Raw genomic sequence first — 24,648 nt, forward strand, 5'->3', positions numbered from 1 at the left:
CCTAAGTGACCCAGACGCTGACTAAAGCTTGTGAGGAAGAAAGGCATCACTGCATGGAACAGTGCGAGTATCACATCACGCACGCACCCTCACTAGGGAAGAGTATTTCAGTGTCTAGCCGATAGATAAGTCTTAGGGTTTCGAATTTCCTCCAAGTCCCGGTGAGGTGGGATGAGGGCTGATAGGGCGTGCCTGCCCTCTGAGCACCAATACACGTCAAGAAGGACAAGGGTTAACTCGGTAACATCACTGAGGCACTGAACAAGATGCGCAAGGTTGCTGAACAATTACGAGCAGATGAACATGGAGGAGTTGAAGACAGCTGATGGTGTTGGTTTAGTGGATGGAAGACTCTGATTCCATCCACCATACCGGTCCTGGGCTTAGTGATCGTGATGCTATGTTTGCTCCCTGTTTTATGTCAATGTTGTACATGTATGTCTGTGTTTCAGAGGCAGCTGACAAATATCGGTTACCAGATGGTAAAAATAGACCCAGATGACTTGTCTGACTGGCCTCCAAACCCACATGAAGACTATAACCTACCGTTCGATGACATCAGCACAGTTGACATGAAACTAGTCCTGACTTAAAACACTTTCATTATGATTGTTTCCTGTTCTATTATTCCTGATCTATGTATATGGCTTGCTAGCATTTACTTAAAGACGTCTATGTCTTATAAAAACAGCCTTAGCATTATCCCTGTACATTCAATGACGTGTTAAGTCGAATCTCTCTGAGAACTCTTATCACTGAAACTGTGTACAGTTCTTTTCTTTTAGCAATTATTATCCTGTAGGATAATAAGGGGGGGAAATGTGAGGGAAATTTAATGGACAAACATTATTATTCTCTGTGTTTCTGTATGTTGAGCTCAAGTGACTTAGTGAACTGAGAGATGTTTTTCCACATTCTGTAATCGCCTTTCCGTGGCCTTGGTGATAAGCAGGGTGCCTGAGTTCTCCATAACTACGCATCTGCCTGCACATACCAGAGCACGCCAGGTGCACGCTTTAACAAAGCTTCATAGAAAATCTTGAGCCAATCACGTGAAGATGCAAGCAGTAAGCGAATGCCTTTAGAGTATAATACATAACAGCCACTAAAACACAACTGAGTGCGCATACTCTCGGCATCATCAGAAGTGGTGTCTTCTATTCTTCTCTTTCCTATTTTATATATCTTTATATGATCTACTATAATAAATAACAGAAAAGATGACTGCTAAGCGTTCTGAAGTGTTTATTAGAAATTTCCATTACAGTGCTATCACTCCAGGTCAGAACGGACCTAGGAGCAATGGTGATTAAAGGGTAACTCCACTTTCCCCAATACTCAAGTCCTCCTGGACCTGAAACTCACCACCGGTTGCAGTTTAAAGTCATACCCAGGACTATATACAATACCTACAAATAAACATTTGCTTTTATTGCAATTATTTAAGTCCTGGGCTCCCATCTGTAACAGGGAGTGATGTTGCATTCCATTAATACACTTTACAATAGATTATTAGATTCTAATAGAATAGATGAGCGAAAATAATTGGGGATCTTTTTTAATGGGCTCCGACTCGTGATAAATATGACTAGGTGGGACTCAAAGCAGAAAAGGTTGAGAACCCATCCATCTATCCATCCATCCATTATCTGTAGCCACTTATCCTGTTCTACAGGGTCGCAGGCAAGCTGGAGCCTATCCCAGCTGATGATGGGCAAGAGGCGGGGTACACCCTGGACAAGTCACCAGGTTATTGCAGGGCTGAGGTTGAGAACCCCTGGTCTATATACATCCATCCAGCCATCATCTGTAGCCACTTATCCTGTTCTACAGGGTCGCAGGCAAGCTGGAGCCTATCCCAGCTGACTATGGGTGAGAGGCGGGGTACACCCTGGACAAGTCATCAGGTTATCGCAGGGCTGAGGTTGAGAACCCCTGGTCTGTATCCATCCATCCATTATCTGTAGCTGCTTATCCTGTTCTACAGGGTCGCAGGCAAGCTGGAGCCTATCCCAGCTGACTGTGGGCGAGAGGCAGGGTACCAGAGGCTCCAACTTGGGAAATTGCAAAGAGGAAGATTCTTCCTCTCTGCGAGTAGCTAGGAGGGAGAAAAGTTTGAGTGCTGTAGGCGCAAAGGCGAGTTATATATATATATATATATATATATATATATATATATATATATATATATATATATATATATAAAATGTGTGTATATCTATCTATCTATCTATCTATCTATCTATCTATATATATATATATGATTCACCACATTTCGTGTCAGTTTCGTGTCAATTAAATCTTATTAATAGTAACAGATCTAGATAAATCCAGTGACTATAGACCAAACTTTAATATGCCTAAAGTCAATGTTAATGTCAATAATGATTATTATAAATTGCCAATGGTAGACCCTCTAATGATAATGTTCTTCTAATAATATTCTATTTCTAAGTCTAAGTTAGTAAAAGTCAGACAAAAAAAGTCAGACAAGTTCGTTAGAATCTAACATCTGGTCTGGTGATCTAACCTTGTCGGATATTGGGTCGTCTTGCTGCTTTCCAAAATAGTCCTCCATTCATCCCTGGTGACCATCGTGACGGGCTATCCGAACTTTATCTTGGTGATTTTCTGATATTTTTTCTTCATAGTTTGGCTTTCGCCATTTCCACCAATGGAACTTAATTTCATTATCTCATTCAAGAGAGCATAAAGTTAAAGATGAGCAGGCGATAAATGCAGACGAAATGCAGATGCAAAAAAACAAAATGGTTGAGTGTCGCGGGTTTTCTCGTTCTCTCACGCGTATCATTAATAGCGCTATCTGTATGCTTTATCAGTAACTGCTAAGACATTGGGTCGGCTCAAGTGTGTACCCTGCGGCATACCGAATTCTGCTTGATTCACATGTGCGCTTGATCTGAGCGCGCATGCCTCCAGCATTCACTCCAATCCCCCCATTATGCCGATCAGTGTACCGACCGGGGAATTTGCATATACCGCGGGGTACACACTTGAGTCCACCCATACAATGTCAGACACACAAAAAGCGGAAATTCAACTATTAATTTTCATCAACATAAACGTATCAAGTTATATATTTTTTTAACTAATCATGTGTAGTAAGGGCGGGCAGGAGATTTTTATGTTGTCAGCGGGAGGTCGGGAGGATTTTCTAAATGTTCCCTAAAGCGGGAGCTCTCCCGCCCACGGTGGGAGAGTTGGAGCCTCTGGGGTACACCCTGGACAAGTCGCCAGGTTATCGCAGGGCTGAGGTTGAGAACCCCTGGTCTATATCCATCCATCCATCATCCATCCATCCATCCATTATCTGTAGCTGCTTATCCTGTTCTACAGGGTCGCAGGCAAGCTGGAGCCTATCCCAGCTGACAATGGGTGAGAGGCGGGGTACACCCTGGACAAGTCATCAGGTTATCGCAGGGCTGAGGTTGAGAACCCCTGGTCTATATCCATCCATCCATCCATCCATCCATCCATTATCTGTAGCTGCTTATCCTGTTCTACAGGGTCGCAGGCAAGCTGGAGCCTATCCCAGCTGACTATGGGCGAGAGGCGGGGTACACCCTGAACAAGTCATCAGGTTATTGCAGGGCTGAGGTTGAGAACCCCTGGTCTATATCCATCCATCCATCCATCCATCCATCCATCCATCCATTATCTGTAGCTGCTTATCCTGTTCTACAGGGTCGCAGGCAAGCTGGAGCCTATCCCAGCTGACAATGGGTGAGAGGCGGGGTACACCCTGGACAAGTCATCAGGTTATCGCAGGGCTGAGGTTGAGAACCCCTGGTCTCTCCATCCGTCCTTCCATTATCTGTAGCCACTTATCCTGTTCTACAGGGTCGCAGGCAAGCTGGAGCCTATCCCAGCTGACTATGGGCGAGAGGCGGGGTACACCCTGGACAAGTCATCAGGTTATCACAGGGCTGAGGTTGAGAACCCCTGGTCTGTATACATCCATCCATCCATTATCTGTAGCCGCTTATCCTGTTCTACAGGGTCGCAGGCAAGCTGGAGCCTATCCCAGCTGACTATGGGCGAGAGGCGGGGTACACCCTGAACAAGTCATCAGGTTATTGCAGGGCTGAGGTTGAGAACCCCTGGTCTGTCCATCCATCCATCCATCCATCCATCCATCCATCCATCCATTATCTGTAGCCGCTTATCCTGTTCTACAGGGTCGCAGGCAAGCTGGAGCCTATCCCAGCTGACTATGGGCGAGAGGCGGGGTACACCCTGGACAAGTCATCAGGTTATCGTAGGGCTGAGGTTGAGAACCCCTGGTCTGTATACATCCATCCATCCATTATCTGTAGCCGCTTATCCTGTTCTACAGGGTTGCAGGCAAGCTGGAGCCTGTCCCAGCTGACTATGGGTGAGAGGCGGGGTACACCCTGGACAAGTCATCAGGTTATCGCAGGGCTGAGGTTGAGAACCCCTGGTCTGTCCATCCATCCATTATCTGTAGCCGCTTATCCTGTTCTACAGGGTCGCAGGCAAGCTGGAGCCTATCCCAGCTGACTATGGACGAGAGGCGGGGTACATCCTGGACAAGTCATCAGGTTATCGCAGGGCTGAGGTTGAGAACCCCTGGTCTGTATACATCCATCCGTCTCTATACAGTGTGTGTTGTGAACCTTTTGGCGTTCCATAGAGCAGAGCGGTTCGCTTTCAGCGTGCAGCGTCAGACTCTTTTAGGATGAAGGGATGCTGCAGCTCGAACAGAGGACAGAAAATGAAGAAGCTTTCCCGAAAGCTGACGGTAGCTGCGGCTGCGCTGTTCTGGGTCGCGGCTTTGCTCTATTTGATTCTCCTGAACAGTCGGAAAATACCTGAGCAGCACGACAGGCAGGAAGAGAAGGAGGTGAGTGGAAGAGTCAGAGAATAAAAGTGGATGGATGGAGGCGACACACACACACGCACTGCAAGTCAGTGCTTGTGTCCAGATGGGACAATCAAGATGTCAATTACACTGATGATGTAGTACACTATAATTCCCTCCCTTCATTATGAAGGATAAACAAATATATCAATTTATTAATTAACATTTATAATGTTAATGTATATCCAGGAGCATGTGGCACCTGATATTGATTTATTTTGCTCCATGACATAATCTTTAATATTCTCTGGGTATTAAAGTCACCTTAATCTTTACAGAGGTTGTTGTTGTTGATATTATTTTTTGGCATATTTTTCAGGGGAATTCATTTGAGAGAGAGCAGAATATTAACCTGTCACTGCAGCGCTGTTGTTTCATTTCATTATTGCTCATCTCATCTCATTATCTCTAGCCGCTTTATCCTGTTCTACAGGGTCGCAGGCAAGCTGGAGCCTATCCCAGCTGACTATGGGCGAAAGGCGGGGTACACCCTGGACAAGTCGCCAGGTCATCACAGGGCTGACATATAGACACAGACAACCATTCACACTCACACCTACGGTCAATTTAGAGTCCCCAGTTAACCTAACCTGCATGTCTTTGGACTGTGGGGGAAACCGGAGCACCCGGAGGAAACCCATGGGGAGAACATGCAAACTCCGCACAGAAAGGCCCTCGCCGGCCACGGGGCTCGAACCCGGACCTTCTTGCTGTGAGGCGACAGCACTAACCACTACACCACCGTGCCGCCCCATTTCATTATTTATTCCTCACAAATAAGGAGGCTGAACACAAACTCATTTCACAAAAACAAAAAGGAGAAAGAAATACAATTGGACATGTGACACGAGCATGTTATTGTGTCATAAAACTCAAGTCAGGTGTATTATGTAAATAAGAATAAAAACCATTATATAAGAACTGCTGTATCCATCCATTATCAGGGTCACAGGCAAGATGGAGCCGATCCCAGCTGACTATGGGCGAGAGGCGGGGTACACCCTGGACAAGTCGCCAGGTTATCGTAGGGCTGACACAGAGACAAACAACCATTCATGGTCAATTTCGAGCCACCAATTAACCTAACCTGCATGTCTTTGGACTGTGGAGTAAACCCACGCAGACACAGGGAGAACATGCAAATTCCACACAGAAAGGCCTTCACCAGCCACTGGGCTCGAGCCTAGGACCTTCTTGCTGTGAGCCGACAGTGCTAACCACTACACCACCGTTCCACCGCTGTATTAAACAGAATTTCACTTTAACAAAATGATCTTAGCTGCAGGAGTAAGGTGATTTTAGCTGTGACTCTGCAGCTCTCATTTACAATACGCTAGTTGCAGCCTCGTAGACGCTATACACTGTCAGGAGAGTGTGTTCATAAAGCAGCTTCCACACAACATTGCATGTCTGCAGTATGCACGTACATTTATGTCCACAAATATTTTGACATTGACAGAATCATGGTTATTTTAGCTGCCAATCACAGTATATTGGAGTTGAAATTAAATAATGAACTTAAAGTGCACACTGATTGGGTGCACACTGATTGGGTGAACACTGCACTTAGACAAGATAACAATCATTAATTAAATTGTTATTGCAATCAAATGCTTGAGTGCAAATCCTAGGTCAAGAACCCATATGCATCACCAGGCGCTGAGTTTCTTCCCTGGTAATGATCTGCCAGGTCTTTACTGCAGCTCTCTTCACTTCTTATTTGTTACTTCTTTGGGCGTTTTGTCTACATTTTTGCCTTTAAAGAGTGAAATTCAACTCTGGATTCAGCTCAGGTGATTGACTTGGCCATTACAGAACATTCCACTTCTTTGCCTTAAAAAAAAAAGTCTTGAGTTGTTTTCTAAGTACACGTCAGGTCATTGTCTGTCTGCACTGTGAAGCTCCATCTCGTGATTTTTGAAGGATTTGTCTGAATGTGAACAGATAATATCACCCTCTACACTTCAGAATTCATCCTGCTGCTTTTCTCAGCTGTGAAATCATCAATAAATAGAGAACCAGTATCACTGGCAGCTATAAACACTTATGCCCATACCACAAGATGATGTGATATGCTTCAGATCATGATCAGTTCTTTCCCTTCTCCATATGTGTCATCATTCTGCTACATGTTCATCTTTGTCTCATCTGTCCATAGGATGTTGTTCCAGAACTGTTCAAGCTCTTTTTTTTTGGCAAACTGGTTTTCCTGTTTTTGAGGCTTACCAGGGGTGTACATCTTGTATTAAGGCTTCTGTATCAGCAGAAAATCACTAATGTGTACCAAATGTGTCTCACTGAGGGCCAAAAATTGACCATGCCCTTTCCAGCAGAAACCTATGGTATATTGCCACAAATTATGTCTAATTTATACCTGTAAAATTTTTCTTACTAATCTTCAACGGCAAAAAAGTTACATACATTCAAGTTACGGCACTATCAGGGGCCTTCAGACACTACATTTTGCAATATTACTTTGTATTTGTGATAAAGAAATGCTATAAATATACTTGTAAGGACAAAATTATTGACAGAAATTGATTCGGTATGTAAAACCAGTCATATTAAGAGCAGAGAACAACAATATCTTCCCCATTACTGAAAAGACTGCTCTCCGCTAATATATGTACTGGAAAAAAAAAATGGCCATATAAACTCTTCCTTGTAAGAAGCCAGTAAACCACTGAAACACCTGAAATTTGTCATTAATGTACATTAGTCTTATCATTTACATCTCTACAATGATATTTAAATTTATATTCCAATCTAGTTGAATTCAAAGAATGAGTTTTATGGTTTGAAGAATATTACTGCGAAGGGGCTACGGACGCTACAAGGTAGTCAGTTACAACTCCCAACTATTTTTAATTGTTTTCAAAGCATTTATTAGCTTATAAAGGGTGCTTTTCATGTTCTGATTAACTAACAATATTCAGGTCTACAATTTTTAAAAGCAATACTATCCCAATACTTTGTTTTAACTCTAGTAAGATCAGAATTCTTGGCATATGGTGTTTTGAACTGTAATTAAATCTTCCAAATATCATGAAAAAAGTTCCTTGTGTATTTGTTTCTGTGTCACATACAGAGAAAATGACTGATTTTTCCTGATTACTTCAATAAGTTGCCTATAGCTTTTTATGTAATTGACTCTTTGTATGAGATAACATGGGGCCTACGGACACTACAGGTGGGCTATGGACACTACAAGTGAGTTAATTGTCCTGCCTGCATTTTGTAATTCAGCAAGTACCATATAGACATATTGTGTTGTTACCAAAGGCCCTTCATAGTTATTGTACTGAGCTCATTGTACGTCTCTCAGCATTGTGTACATAGAGGAGCCTACGGACACTATGGAGATTTTTGTCATTTTGACATATGATTTTGAATCATACCTCAGTAGTATTAGGAAGTTATATTGTGAACATGTTTGGGGTTTTTTCCCCATCTGGATACTTTGTAGATGAGAAATTCATTATAAACTAGATACAAATTTGACATCATGAGCTTGATAAATTTGACAGAAAAGATCTTATCTCATTATCTCTAGCCGCTTTACCCTGTTCTACAGGGTCGCAGGCAAGCTGGAGCCTATCCCAGCTGACTACGGGCAAAAGGCAGGGTACACCCTGGACAAGTCGCCAGGTCATCACAGGGCTGACACATAGACACCCATTCACACCTACGGTCAATTTAGAGTCACCAGTTAACCTAACCTGCATGTTTTTGGACTGTGGGGGAAACCGGAGCACCCGGAGGAAACCCACACACATATGGGGAGAACATGCAAACTCCGCACAGAAAGGCCCTCGCCAGCCACGGGGCTCGAACCTGGGCCTTCTTGCTGTGAGGCGACAGCACTAACCACTACACCACCGTGCCACCCCTGACAGAAAATATCTCAATAGTAAATCTGTCACACTGTAGACATTTCATGCGTGGTCCAACAAGATGTATATTTTGCAACAAAATGGTGTACTTCAGCGTGAAAGATGAAGAAATATGATACACTAACACAAACAGTGCATTCAATAAGTTGAAATCATATTATGAGACAAAAAAATACATGAAATTGTAGCACATTCATTGCTGGCAAATTTTTATTATTGCAGATATCAATGTGCGGTTTTCGACATCTGACAGTCCTTGCGGTACTTTATCTGAAAACACTCAAACACTACAGTTATTCTGTTTCTATAATTCTGAAATGTGTGCATAACATTGTCAAACAGGGGCGGCACGGTGGTGTAGTCGTTAGCGCTGTCGCCTCACAGCAAGAAGGTCTGGGTTCGAGCCCCGTGGCTGGCGAGGGCCTTTCTGTGCGGAGTTTGCATGTTCTCCCCGTGTCCGTGTGGGTTTCCTCCGGGTGCTCTGGTTTCCCCCAAAGACATGCAGGTTAGGTTAACTGGTGACTCTAAATTGACCGTAGGTGTGAATGTGAGTGTGAATGGTTGTCTGTGTCTATGTGTCAGCCCTGTGATGACCTGGCGACTTGTCCAGGGTGTACCCTGCCTTTCGCCTGTAGTCAGCTGGGATAGGCTCCAGCTTGCCTGCGACCCTGTAGAAGGATAAAGCGGCTAGAGATAATGAGATGAGATGACATTGTCAAACATGAAATGGCTCACATTAGTGATTTTGTGCTGTATATACTCTGGTGAAGTTTTCTCTTGATTGTTGAGCTTGACAGAGATACACATACTTTCTGTAGAGTGTTCTTTATCTGGCCAACTGTTGTGAAAGGCTTTTTCTTCATCACGGAAAGAATTCTTCTGTTATCCACCATAGTTGTTTTCCATGGTTTTCTGGACCATTTGGTATTCCTGAGCTCAGCAAAGCATTCTTTCATTTTAAGAATGTACCAAATGGTTGATTTGGTCACATCTAATGTCTTTGCTATCTCTCTGATGGGTTTGTTTTGATTTGTCGGACTAATGATGGCTTGCTTCACTGGCAGTGAGCTCTTTGGTCTTCATATTGAGAGCTAACAGCAACAGATTCTTAATGAAAATGGGCGCTGTAGCATAGCTGCTCACTGCTCTGGGTATGTGTGTGTGCTCATTGCTCACTTGTGTGCGTGCATGCGTGTGTTCACTGCTTCAGATGGGTTAAATGCAGAGGACGAATTTCACTGTGCTTGAGTGTGCATGTGACAAATAAAGACCTTCTTCTTCTTCTTCTTCTTCTCAACCCTAGACCTTTTATCTGCTTACTTGTAAGAGAAATAATGAGGGAATAACACACACTTGGCCAGGGAACAACTGAGTAATCTAATGTCCAATTACTTTTCGCCCCTTAATAAGGGAGGGACCACATATGATTCCCTCATTCACCTGATTTGGATGTAAAGAAAATAAAGCTCAAAATAAAGCTGAAAGTCTGCACTTTGAGCTGATATTTTCTTCATAATTTCCACTCCAATGACAATACCTTTGTTAATGTCCATATATTTATAGACCTGACTGCATATTCTAAAAACAAAATAATGTAGCACACACAACAGAATGTTCATTTTAATATTGTGTAATTTTAAAACTTTGCTTTTTTCTGTTCTGGTACCTGACTACAAAATTATTTAACATGTTAACATTTTTACATTGTAGGGAAAAGAACTACATGAAGCAGACGAATGACTTTTAAAATATATTTTAGTAGTTCATCTAGATACACAGTGTCACTAAGTGGCCTTCACTGCCGCTATAGAATTATTTAATGTCATCCAGATAACTGTGTTCTCCTGAAATCTGGGCTATGTGATTAACATAGCACGAATTATTCATATCTTTCCACTCTTAGTCCCTAATCCTTTAATATACTTACTGTGTATTGTATTCTGTTATCTGAATTGTGGGACTTCAGAGTCTGTGGTGACATACTGTAATGAAAATATCAGATTTACTGTCGACTCCGTAGCGCAGGCCTTTAGCTGAGTTTATGCAGGCTGAACTGAAAGCCTGGCCCTCGTCATGCTTTATGGTCTATCATGAAAAAAGGACACCTACAATTACCCACCTTCGCTTTTTTAAAGCAGTGGGTTATGACATCCTTACCAGCACTAAAAAAAAGTGCAAGCTTGTGGAGAATTCACACTAAAGAACATTGACAGTGCACTTTGAAACCATTAAATACCTTTCTGTCATCATTCAAAGCTACAAACAAAAAGATGTCAGGTTTTTTCCCCAACATTGGTATACAGCCTAATTGCATACTGAAGTTTATATTCTGAAAAGTTAAACCAGTTAAATCAATAGACATTGCAGATGCTGCATTTAATCTAATCAGACTAATACCTCTTGCTCTCTGTTTGTTTATTTTCTTACCTGGTCCAACTATTCACAGTTTACTAGCTAACATTAATGCAAATGTTTATGTATGTAATAATAATGTTAGCTTTCAATGGTGGGCTAGATCACTGATGTGTTTTTGAACTTTAGAGAAAACCTATCCAGATGGCTATACAGAAATAACCTCGAAGCCACACGTAGATCATATTTCTGACAAAGTTCTCATGCTACATAAAAGGTTCAGTAAAGCGCAAATAAACACCAATCAGATGAGGGCTTTACAGAGGAGAAGCCATTTAATTTGACTCCCCACCAGATGCCTTCCACCAGCAACGAGAGCGTATTGCAGCAGCTTGTATTGCGATGAGCTGACTTGTAATGTGAGCAAAGATTCTAAAAACTTTCATGCTTGATGGTTCAACTCAAAATCGATTTTCTTTGGCCTACCAATTAAAGAAATGGTCTGGTTAGATGTTGATTCATTTCAGAAACACCTTCAACAAAAGGGTGAATTGTAACAGTCAACAGCTGTGAGACTTCACTAGTCATGTAACATCCTGCATCCTGTTTCAAAACAACACTTAGGATAAAATCAGAATCTAATACTAGCTCACTAATGTCACCTAAGATGGCTCCAACTGAGCTATATTTCATCTGCTGAAGGCCCCAAGAACAAGCAGGAAGTGGTGAATACAGCTGCAGTAAAGGCCTGGCAGAACATCCCCAGGGAAGAAACCCAGCATCTGCTGATGTCTGTGGGTTCCAGACTTCAGGGAGTCATTAACTGCAAAAAATTTACCACCACAACACTTTAATTTAAGATCGGTAGTTTGTCTGATTACTTTCGGTCCATTTAATTTCAACTCCAATATACTGTGGTAGACAGCTAAAAAAACAATGACTTTGTCAATGTCCAGATATTTATGGACCTGACTGTATATTACACAATGAACTCCTGCATAATACAGTAAAGCCAAAATGGTTTAAGCCTCAGTTAATAACTAAGAGTAACAATAATTGTTTACTTCAACAAAGAAAGAAATCACTAAAGTTCTATAGGTTTGAGGTTCTTTTGTCATACTCTCAACCAATCCTTCTGCCACTCGCCATCATTGGGTGCTGTTTTTATAGGCTTGAGTTTGTGCAATATCAGAATAATAACTAACACAAGTGCATGGCAGTATTATAGGCTCATTAATACAGTATTTGTGTGCATTCCAGTGATATACAGTATGTAAATACAGTAATACAGAATGTGTGGCAGCCATTTTGATTATGTGTGGGATGCAGATGGCCTTGGTGATGTGGATGGTTAAATAGATTTAGGTGGGGATTTGCCAGTTGGTTGGGAAATAAAGAGTCATTGAGATGAGTCCTCAACTGTAAATAAAGTGTATTTGTGGAAAAATACCATGAGTCTCTCATGAAAATTCATCTGTATTGGTAAAAAACACAAGTGATGTTTTTTTTTAACTTTTGATCTCAACACAAAGAAATGAAAACTCACTTGGGAATTTTCAGATCCAACTGGATCCTTCTTCAGCCATGAACTGTGACTAAGAAGTGACATCAGAGCGCACATGCGCTTTGACAAGCTTAGTGTAGTGTAGCGAGAATAGCGTGTGGGTGGAGCACAGAGGACGGCAGGACAGAGATCAAGGTTCTCAGAAGGCTTTATTGCCGAACTTTTCAGTCTAACAATATTTAAACCAATAGGCAGAGACACGCACGCACACACACTGTCGTCTCTGCCGGGGAAGAAGCTCCCTTCCGCTCTCCCTTTCCCTCCTTAAGTAGGGCAGTTTACTGGGGAGAACACACACAAAACACAGGTTAATTACACTCAGGTGTAGTGATTCTGCCACTTACCTTCCCCAACTCCGCCCTCCTGTCACAGACCGGCGCTTGACCACGCCCCCGCTGCCACATGCCCCCACCGCCCGACTCAGGCCGGGCGCCCGTCCGGCCCGCAGCCGACTCCCCCCCCCCTTGACGGGAGAGGAAGTCCACCACGACCATCTGCGCCCCCGGCCTGTGGACCACCTTGAAGTTGAAAGGTTGGAGCGCCAGATACCAACGGGTGATCCGCGCGTTGGCATCCTTCATGCGGTGGAGCCACTGGAGGGGCGCGTGGTCCGAACAGAGGGTGAAAGAATGCCCCAGCAGGTAGTAACGGAGGGTGAGGACCGCCCACTTGATCGCCAAGCACTCTTTCTCGATAGTGCTGTAGTGCCCCTCACGCACTGACAGCTTTCGGCTGATGTATAACACTGGGTGGTCCTCTCCCCCCACCTGCTGGGACAAAACGGCCCCCAGCCCTCTGTCCGACGCATCCGTCTGCAACAAAAAAGGGAGCGAGAAGTCAGGGGAGTGTAAGAGTGGCCCCCCACACAGTGCAGCCTTTACCTCAGAGAAAGCCCGCTGGCACTGCTCCGTCCACTGGACCGGATCTGGCGCCCCCTTTTTAGTGAGGTCAGTCAGCAGGCTGGTGACGTCCGAATAATTAGGTATAAACCTACGATAATAGCCAGCCAGCCCCAGGAACTGTCTCACCCCCTTTTTGGTCTTGGGCCTCGGGCAGGCCGCAATCGCTGCTGTCTTATTAATTTGGGGACACACCTGCCTGTTACCCAAGTGGAAGCCCAGATACCGTACTTCCACCCGCCCAATCGCACACTTCTTCGGGTTGGCAGTGAGCCCCGCCCACCTCAGCGACCTAAGGACGGCCCTCAGGTGTTGCAGGTGCCGCTGCCAGTCACTATAAATAATGATGTCGTCTAGATAAGCGGCCGTGTAGGTGGCGTGGGGCCGGAGGACCCGGTCCATCAGCCGCTGAAACGTAGCGGGCGCCCCAAACAGCCCAAACGGAAGTGTGACGAACTGGTGTAAGCCGAACGGTGTGGAAAAGGCCGTTTTCTCCCGGGATAATGGAGTCAAGGGGATCTGCCAATATCCCTTCGTCAAATCCAGTGTCGAGTAAAAGTGAGCCGTGCCTAGTCGATCGAGCAGCTCATCAATACGAGGCATTGGGTACGCGTCGAATTTAGACACCGCGTTGACTTTTCTATAGTCCACACAGAACCGGACCGAGCTGTCGGCCTTAGGAACTAAGACCACCGGGCTGCCCCAGTCACTGTGGGACTCCTCGACGATGCCCATTTCGAGCATGGCCTGAAGTTCTTCCCGAACTACCTTTTTTTTGTGTTCGGGTAGTCTATAAGGACGGCTGAGCACTACCACCCCCGGGGGCGTCTCTATGTGGTGTTCTATGAGGTTAGTGCGACCGGGCAGGGGCGAGAATACATCCGAAAACTCGGCCTGCAACTGGGCGACCTCCGTGAGTTGGGTCGGGGAGAGGTGGTCTCCACAGGGGACCGGAGAGGTACAAGATGCCAATGTCCCTTTTTGGACCTCCGGCCCCAGCTCCGCCTTCTCCGGAACTACCGACACCAACGCCACGGGGACCTCCTCTTTCCAGAGTTTTAACAGATTGAGGTGGTAGATCTGTAGCGCCCCCTCCCTGTCCGTTCGCCTAACCTCATAGTCGATGTCCCCGACTCGCCGTGTGACCTCAAAGGGTCCTTGCCACTTGGCGATTAATTTGGAGCTCGACGTGGGCAACAGGACGAGTACCTTATCTCCCGGAGTGAACTCTCTAAGGCGCGTGCCCTTGTTGTACAGGCGGGTTTGCCATTCCTGGGCCTGCCGCAAATTCTCCTGAGTTAGGTGGGTGAGCGTGTGGAGTTTTGCGCGCAGATCCATAACGTACTGAATTTCGTTTTTGCTCTGTGAAGGTCCCTCCTCCTAATTTTCCCGCAGTACATCTAAGATGCCGCGCGGCTTACGCCCATATAATAATTCAAATGGGGATAACCCCGTGGAGGCTTGGGGGACCTCTCGCACTGCAAACAGCAAGGGTTTGAGACACTTATCCCAGTTACGTGCGTCCTCACTTACGAATTTTTTGATAATATTCTTGAGGGTGCGATTGAACCGTTCAACTAAACCGTCCGTCTGTGGGTGATAAACGCTGGTGCGGATCGGCTTAATACCCAGTAGCCCATACAGTTCGCTCAGTGTTCGTGACATAAACGAGGTGCCCTGGTCAGTCAGAATCTCTTTCGGGATTCCAACCCGGGAGATGACGTGGAAGAGGGCCTCTGCAATACTGCGTGCTGAGATATTGCGAAGAGGCATCGCTTCCAGGTATCGCGTTGCATAGTCCACCAGAACCAATATAAAGCGGTACCCACGTGTTGACCGGTCTAATGGCCAGACGAGATCCATCCCAATTCTTTCGAACGGGGTCTCGATTAATGGTAGGGGGCGCAAGGGCGCTTTTGGAATGGCCGCTGGATTTACTAACTGGCATTCGTGGCATGCCGTACACCACTTACGGACGTCGCCGCGAATCCCCGGCCAATAGAATCGGGCCATTATCCGGGCGAGTGTCTTATCCTGCCCGAGGTGTCCAGCCATGGGATTAAAGTGAGCTGCCTGGAATACCAATTCCCGGCGGCTCTTTGGAATTAACAACTGGGTGACCCGCTCTTTCGTCTGAGTGTCCTGCGTCACTCGGTATAACCTATCCTTCAAAATAGAAAAATAGGGGAAGGGTGGGGTGGCGTTCGGCTGGAGCGTTTGACCATCGATTACTCTCACTTGGTCAAACGCGTGTCGCAGAGTCTCGTCTCGCGATTGTTCCAGTGGGAAATCCGCGAGGGATTCCCCAATAGAAAGAGGAGGGGCCGGGGGCTCCTCACTCTGTCGCCGAGATGACATAGACGGCTCTGCGACCGCCGCTCCAGCCAAAGCGACACCGGGACCCTCCCCTATCAACCGGCAGGACCCACTCTTTACTAGGCGTGCCATCAAACCCCGAAATCCCGGCCAATCAGTCCCCAAGATCAAAGAGTGGGTAAGGCGAGGATTAACCGCCGCCTTCACTATTGATTTTTCCCCTCTGAAATGTATGTGGACCGACACCAACGGGTAGCTGTGAATATCCCCGTGCACACACAACACCTTCACCCCTTGTGCTCCCCCCAATGCCTCGTCTTGCACCAGGCTTTGGCAGATCGAGGTCTGATTGCAGCCCGAATCCACCAACGCCTGATATGTAGCCCCTTGTACACTTACCGGTATGCGATACGCTCCGGCCCGATCGAGGGCAGCCTCTGGCGCGTCGGGGATCCGCACCACCGCCCCCACCTCCATCGCTGCACACTGTTGCTGCAGGTGGCCCGGTTCCCCGCAGCGCCAGCAAACCGGCCCGGGCCTTCCCTCTGCAGCTGTGTTCTGAGGCTCACTCACCTGAGGGGGGGGAGAGACAGACACAGAAGGGAGAAACGGGAGGGCACCACGGGTGCGGCGGGCCGGCTGGGGTGGCGCCGGCCCCCGCCTCCGTGGTGGGGGAATGGGGCGAGGATGGGACACGGGAGGAGGGGGGAGAGAAAGAGAGAGAGGAGAGGAGAGAGAGGACGATGTCGGTGGTTGTCCTGCCACCAGAACAGCTGCCAGATGATCCTCCGCCAGTCCCACGGTCTGATCCAGCGACGCCGGGCGGCGGCACTGGACCCACTCTGCGGTTCCGGCTGGTAAGCGGGCGATGAACTGTTCCAGCGCCACCTGGTCGATGATTCCCTCGGCGTTGCGATCTTCGGCCCTCAGCCACCGCCAGCAGGCGTCCCAGAGCTGCTGGCTGAATGCGAACGGGCTGCCGACTTCCTCCATCCGCAGCGCGCGGAAGCGCTGGTGCTGCTGCTCCGGCGTGCGCCCCACGCGCTGGAGGACAGCCCGGCGAAGGTCGGCGTAGGCCAGCCGGCGATTGGCGGGGAGCTGTAGTGCGGCCAGCTGCGCCTCTCCCGTCAGGAGGGGGAGGAGGCGTGCCGCGCGCTGCTCCATCGGCCACCCCGAGGCTTCAGCGACCTGCTCGAACAACGTGATGAAAGCCTCGGGGTCATCCTGCGGGCCCATCTTAGTTAAGGTGAGGGGAGACGGGCCCGCAGCCGGGGCGCTGGTGGACCCTGCTGACGTGAGGAGACGCCGGAACACCGCTCGATCTTCCTGCTGAGCCAGCACCAGGGCTTCGAAGCGGCGCTCCTGCTCCTTCCGGAGCGTGATGAGTGCCTGGTGCTGGCTCTGCTGAGCCGTGGACCAAGTCCGCGAACGAGGAGGATTCCATGGGGCTGCAGGACTGATGCTCCACCTTTTCCCGGGTTTCGGCGCCACTGTAGCGAGAATAGCGTGTGGGTGGAGCACAGAGGACGGCAGGACAGAGATCAAGGTTCTCAGAAGGCTTTATTGCCGAACTTTTCAGTCTAACAATATTTAAACCAATAGGCAGAGACACGCACACACACACACTGTCGTCTCTGCCGGGGAAGAAGCTCCCTTCCGCTCTCCCTTTCCCTCCTTAAGTAGGGCAGTTTACTGGGGAGAACACACACAAAACACAGGTTAATTACACTCAGGTGTAGTGATTCTGCCACTTACCTTCCCCAACTCCACCCTCCTGTCACAGACCGGCGCTTGACCACGCCCCCGCTGCCACATGTAGATCTCCGGAAATTGGTATCTCCCCCCGTCTCTGTTGAGGAACAGCTGCAGGGCACGGATGTAAACCAACTCATACAGACCAGTATTTGAACTTTGGCTCAAACCACCCCCTACAACACAAACTTGGGGTGATTTGGACTCGGTTTCACTGGGCTGAAACTGTCATCATGGACAAGGATGACCTAAGGGAGCAGATCGACCACCTGTGCTTAGCCCTTCGGAACTGTGGTTACCCCTCCTGGGCCATCGATAGGGTGAAACAACCTATGCAGAAAACTACTGATACAATATCAGCCAGTTGTGGGGACAAGCCTGTCACTGGGAAAAGTAAGGGTCTTGCCAGCATACCCTATGTGAAAGGCCTGTCTGAGACTCTTAGGAGGATCTATCAAGCCAAAGGTATCCAGACGTGTTTTAAACCGACCAACACACTGAGGCAGATACTTGTCGCACCCAAGGACAAATCTAAGAAAGAGGAGACTATTAACCTGGTCTATCTTATCACATGTGGTTCTTGCAAGGATTCTTATATTGGAGAGACTGAGCATGCCCTCAAACAGAGGTTCAGGGAGCATAGGCGTCCTAGCTCACTCAACTCCTCTGAGGTGTCATACCACATACACAAGGCCTGTCCTGATCACAGTGTCAACATTGAGGACGTTAAAGTGCTAGACAGGGACCCCAGGTGGTTTGAGCGTGGTGTTAAGGAGGCAATCTACATCCGTGCTCTGCAGCCGACCCTTAACAAAGACGGGGGTAGATGCCAATTTCCAAAGGTCTACACTAAACTTGTCAGAGTGCATGTGTGCTCTGACGTCACTTCTTAGCCACAGTTCATCACGGCTGAAGAAGGATCCAGTTGGATCTGAAAATTCCCGAGTTTTCATTTTTTTGTGTTGAGATCAAAAGTAAAAAAAAAAAAAAAATCACACACCATAATGCTGTTCTCAGCCATTTTCAACATCAGCTATGTACAAGTCAGGTCCAGTGCTACAGCTGCTCGAGTATCTATAGAACTCCTAACAGCAGACTGATCTATAATGGTGCATGATTGCTTTTGTTCCAGATATCGAATGCAGAATGGGATGATCTCTTGGATGAGTTTGAAGAGAAGAACTATCTCAACACTCACAGGTGGAAGCCAGGCCAAGATCCCTACAGTCAGTATGCCTTTAATCAAAGAGAGAGCGAGAGGATCTCCAGCAACAGAGCACTTAAAGATACCCGACATTACAGGTAGGCTGTGTGTTACTCCTCTTAACCACCATGGGAGGGGGGCGTCGTGGTTCAGGTGGATAAGGCGCCATACCATAAATCTGGGGACCCGGGTTCGATTCCGACCCGAGGTCATTTCCCGATCCCTCCCCATCTCTCTCTCCCACTCATTTCCTGTCTCTACACTGTCCTATCCAATAAAGGTGAAAAAAGCCCAAAAAATATCTTAAAAAAACCCCACCATGGGAGGTGTTTTAACATCTGGATATCCCCTAGTGCCCACCATGCTGAGACCTCTCACAAAGTCATGCACTGACAATGACTTAGTATAAGTACCCCCATGCACTGTCACTTCAGTTCCTTTGACTCTATTCGACTCGGCCTCCAAAGCTGGTCTCTCCTAAACACCTATCATATCCTCAGGGTCACTTTCAGTGGCTACTAGCTAAATTGGGTTCTGTTGTTGGTGTGCTAATCTTATTATCATCCCTTCTCTCTCCATCTGACTGTTAGCTACAGCTGCAACCCCTTAGGAGCTGATAGAATTAAGAGAATCTCAAAAGCGAGTTCAACCCCAAATACCACAGACGGAATTACATCCTCATCTCAGTGAGAGAGGCAGGACTACAACTCCAACTGTTGAGAGGCACAAGGTAGTAAGTCTTAAAAAAAATGTAAAAGGAGGCCACATTAGAATTGAGGGCAGCCTGGCTGGCCCTCATATTATTCCTACCTGTTTTATTTATTTATTTTTTTATATACTGTCACGTCCTGGTACATAAATCACCAGGGCAGCACAACGTTAAAAAAAAGAAAGCTCTCTGTCTTACAGGGAAGCTCTGCAAGTCGGCTCACCAATGGTTAGTCTCATTGAGACTGACTTACTCTACACAGCATTCAGCAATCAAACCACAAGAGTCTACTTAAGACCTCCAAAAGGTTCAAAGAGACCCTGATTCCCACTGCTGCTCTTGCTAGACGCCCACTGTGGCACTCTTGACCAGGATATCTGCACACATAAATTTGATGACTGCCCCATGGGCTGACTGTTAACTACATCAGAGCAGTCTAGGAAATGATCCTGAATGATGGAACCCTGGCATGAGGGCCTGGTTCACTGTATGCCCATTTTGCAGGGGTTGATGGGTGGTGGCAGATCCCTGTCTATGTTGTCAGCATTTCTGAAAGGATCGAGATGCCTCCAATTACTATGCTCTCCCAAGCATCAGGTGTGGGATCTCCCCCTTGGGTTGGAATTCCTTAACATTCTTCATCTTAGATATTAGGCAGCCTTTTTGCTGGTGATCAGCTCAGCAAAGTACAGCAGAACTACATGCTGGTGACTGTATGGTTCCACCAATTTGAGGTTTAAGGTTATGTATCCTAAATTTGTGAACCAGGTGAGCATGTTCTATGAAAAACAGTTTGCAGAACATTCCCTATTGTGTTCAGTACATGCCTTACTGTACTGTTTGAACCACACAGCAGCTATTTGTTCATCAGACCAGTTATTCATCTGTCTCTGTGCAAAGATACGTGGCGCTCACTGTCTAAGCAGAGATTATCCCACTGTATGACAGGTTATTACCACGGTCCACTGACTGGCTTCAAGCCCAGCCATGCTGTGACATGCCTGATAGGCGATACTGAGAGTTATACCACTTCAGGACGTCTGTGATTCAGTACTTTAACAATGTTGAATTGATCAGAACATTGAAAATGGAAGCTTAAGATCCAAATTCAGTTGGTACTTATTTTTGCTTTTTGCTATTGCAGGGCTCAACATTAGAAAACATTGTGGTCACTAGGTGAAAGGAGACTCCTTTTTTTGAGCCACTTTGGAAGAAACTCGCATTTCCTTTTCTTTTCATATGACTGTTTGGTTTCTGTTCGTCCTTTTCTCTTTTTGGGATTGTCATGTTTTTCACTTTTTTCGATGAAATGAAACTGAAAGAAAACAAGTTGGATATGATAAGGGTGACAGAATCACATTGTGAGTGAGTTCGGTACTGTCGTAAAATTCCGGTGAAATATTTTACAACATTTGTGATGGTTAATGTGTACCATACAAAAGAAAAATACAATGAATGTCTAATGAATAGGTACTCAGTGAATAGGTTCAAAGACTCAAATTCATGCCAAAGTCACGTCACACACTAGAGGATATCCAGGTGTTAAAACACTCCTATTGTTCATAGCCTTATAAATACAGACATAACCAGCGATTTCTTACTGCTTGTTTCCCAACTGCCATACATACATACTGCGAAAGAAAATTTCTTCTAAAATAAATATGGTTTGTCTCTCATGTTTACCAAATACTTTGAAACTTATACTTTATAGCTTTCTATTAAACACAGTAATGTTAAGTTGTTGGCTGAGTATATATTATGGAGCACAATCACAAGTGCAGTCAGTGATTCTCCTGAGTGTGAGCTTCCTCTGGCTTGTATTTAAGATGCATGAGAAGGGATAGGGCGATAGTTAATAAACAGAAACAACAGTAAATTTATTGTAATTATTACATTTTGATATAAATTAGTGCTGTCAAAAATGTCGCGTTATTATCGCGTTAACTTGACTCAATTTTAACGGCGATAATTTTTTTATCGCGAGATTAACGATCTGTGATATGATGTAGGTTTTTCATAAGCTTTTGAAACTGCCAGGAACTTGGAACAGAACAGAGACTTTGCTTAGAAAAAAACGATAGCAGCTAGACTGTAATGTCACGCCCCGCACAGCCAGAGTCCTCTGCCCTCCCCCCAAAGAACCAGCGTGGGCAGCTCGCGCTGCTGCGCCTCGGGACGAAGAGCCACGGTGCTCGGCTTAGGTTTCGTTTTCCCATCGGCGGCTCCAGCCCGACTTTGCAGTGGCTGTGACAAGACGTGTTATACGGAGCCGTAGTAACTCGTCCCCTCACTTTTAATTACCCGAGCGCACGCCTTAACGCAAAGCGTGCGCACGGGTTATAACTCGTGCGCGCGCATTAATATCTCATGCACACGCCTTATAAGTCGTTCCCACGCTTTGTTATTTTTTATTCACCATGTCCCCTCTACGGCTCCGTAGTGTTATGCTCTGCAATAAAAAAAAAAAAAAAACATTGGTACAAAGCAAGCCCATTCACTTTTTTATGCTGATAAGAAAATTACAATGGTTTTTCATGTGACAAAAATGTGCAATTAAATTGCGATTAATCGCGAGTTAACTATGACAGTCGCGACATTAATCGCGATTAAATATTTTAATCGCTTGACAGCACTAATATAAATAGAATACAAGGTAATGTAACATTATTATCAAATCATTTTGCTCTGGAACTACACGCCAAGTGCAGTTGGTACGATTGTGACTGCAATGCAGTGCAGTGTGCTTCTAAAAAAGACAAAGAGAAAAGGAAGCTGAAGGAACACAAGCTGAACATGCTGCTGTTCGTATTGTGAGGAAGAGAAACTGAACCCCACCGAAACATGATAATGCATCCAGAGAGAAAGAATCAGCAGAGAATAAATATAGTGCATTATGGAAATATTCACACCTCTCCACTTTTTTTTCCTCAAATTTTTCTATGCCATAGCTTCAGTCTACTTTTCTTTTTTGCATTAATCTCAAAGAAAAAGCATAACCAGGTTGTGAAGAAATTTTGTAAATTCATTAAAACATGGAATATCACATTTACACAAGCAGTCAGACCCTGTTTTACTTTGTCGAACATCAAATAATGTTTTTTTTAAACAGACGATTATTATTTTTTTTTATTTATGTAGTCAAGTTCCGTCTGGAACATGATGTTGCGACCAATTGCCCAATACCCCTCCATTTCATCCAGTCTTTCGCCATCATCTGGGCCTCATTCTGTGTGTTGATTCCGGCAACCTTCATCTTCTTCAGGACACTACAGCACCAGGTTTCCTTCGGACAGCCCACACGTCGCTTTCCTTCTGGAGCCCAAGAGATGCTGGTGTGGGGGATAGTTTTGGGTCTACGAAGGGTATGGCCTAGGAATTTCCATCGTCTCTCCTCAACAAGAGTTGTCACACTCTTGTGTCCAGAAGGTTCCAGAACTCTTCCATTAGTGATGTGTTGTTGCCAGTAGACATAAAGGATTCGTCTCAAGCACCTTTGCTGAAAGACACTAAGGATGTGACTATCTCCAGTTGTCAGTCTCCAGGACTCACAACCATACATCAGTACTGACATTACATTCGACATAAAGATCTTCAGCTTGGTGTTGCGAGAAATAACGGCAGACTTCCATATTCTATTCAAATGGTGAAATGCGCCATTCGCCTTCCTCACTCGTGTCCACACATCGACAGCAGCTCCTCCATCATTAGTCAACTCTGCTCCTAGATAAGTTAATTGATTCACACATTCAATCTTGTTACCATTGACAATGATCCAATCACCACTTTGTCTGGTCTGCACTCTCATGATCTTCGTCTTATGGAAGTTAATCATCAGTCCAATCTTCTCTGCTAATTCTGCCAATCTGACTGTTACTGATTCCATGGCTGACTTTGTAGAACTGAACAAGCAGATGTCGTCTGCGTAAGCAAGGTAATGTAGCTGGATGTTGAAGTTCCAACGTATCCCTCAGGGTTTATCCTTGATAACTTGCTGCGTAAGATAATCTACAGCAATAATAAACAATAGTGGTGAAAGTGGGCATCCTTGTCGAACACCTGACGTGACAGAGAACCATTTATCTGGATAGCTATTCAGACAACATTGATAGTTCTCGTAGAAGAGTTTGATGACGGTGACAAGTTTCTTCGGAATGCCATACGATGCTAGGATGTTCCAGAGGCTGTCTCTATGGAGGCTATCAAAAGCCTTTTTAAAGTCGATGAAATTTAGGTAAAGTGAAGACCTCCATTCCTCGCACGATTCAATAACATTTCTGATGGTAAAGATATCTGTGCATCCTGTCCCTGGTCTAAAACCTGCTTGTGCATCGTCCAATTTGTCATCCAACACTTTGAGTATGCGATTGTGGAGAATCTTCAGTAGAATTTCCCCAGATGTCGATAGCAGAGTAATACCTCTCCAGTTATTTGGATCAGTTAGATCTCCCTTTTTGGGGAGCTTTACTATTGTACCCTTTCTCCAATCATCTGGAATCTTCTCATGTGTCCATACCGCTGTGTATAATCTATCAAGCATCTCAATACTATGTTCTGCTAAGCATTTGAAGAACTCTCCAGGTATGCTGTCATTTCCAGGGGCTTTACCAGAAGACAACATTGTTATTGCCTCCTCAATTTCATTAAGAGTTGGGGGTTCGTCATCTATGTCCAGGAGTTGTTGATCTGTGACTTCAAAGTTGAAGGTACTTTGTGGGTCGGGAAGGTTTAGTATTCTGTTGAAGTGGCTGGTCCACATCTGAGATAATCTCTCCTGATCAGTTACAATATTTTCATCATTTCGCAGCGCTGAGTCCTGCATAACTTTTCTTCCACTTAATTCTCTGGTTATCTGGTAAACTTTTGCCATGTTACCCATATTGGCAGCTCCCTGTGCAATCTGTGCTGTAAGCTCATAGTGCTCTCTTTTATCTTTCCTGGCACTTTTCTTCACTCTTTTATTCACTTCACAGTATTCCACATTAAGAGCATTCTTCAGTCTTTCTGACCGTGTATGCTGTTTCTTCAGATGTATTTTCTTTTGAAGATCGATAAGACT

At 45.6% G+C, this 24,648-nt stretch overlaps 1 protein-coding gene across 2 annotated transcripts in view; it reads left to right on the forward strand.

Annotated features, from left to right (window-relative positions):
- Positions 1-4,756: 4,756 nt before the first annotated feature.
- The window catches only part of galnt14 (UDP-N-acetyl-alpha-D-galactosamine:polypeptide N-acetylgalactosaminyltransferase 14 (GalNAc-T14)), a 61,157-nt gene continuing 41,265 nt past the window's right edge, over positions 4,757-24,648 (forward strand). The window contains exons 1-2 of one of the 2 annotated variants that reach the window (XM_060907692.1): positions 4,757-4,897; positions 18,812-18,981. In XM_060907692.1, the coding sequence (XP_060763675.1) occupies positions 4,757-4,897; positions 18,812-18,981 (311 nt within the window). The remainder of the gene's footprint in view (positions 4,898-18,811; positions 18,982-24,648) is intronic. The other variant, XM_060907701.1, reaches the window with a different exon arrangement.

This window comes from Neoarius graeffei, chromosome 2 (genome assembly GCF_027579695.1).
Source record: "Neoarius graeffei isolate fNeoGra1 chromosome 2, fNeoGra1.pri, whole genome shotgun sequence".
In the NCBI taxonomy this organism is placed as follows: domain Eukaryota; kingdom Metazoa; phylum Chordata; class Actinopteri; order Siluriformes; family Ariidae; genus Neoarius; species Neoarius graeffei.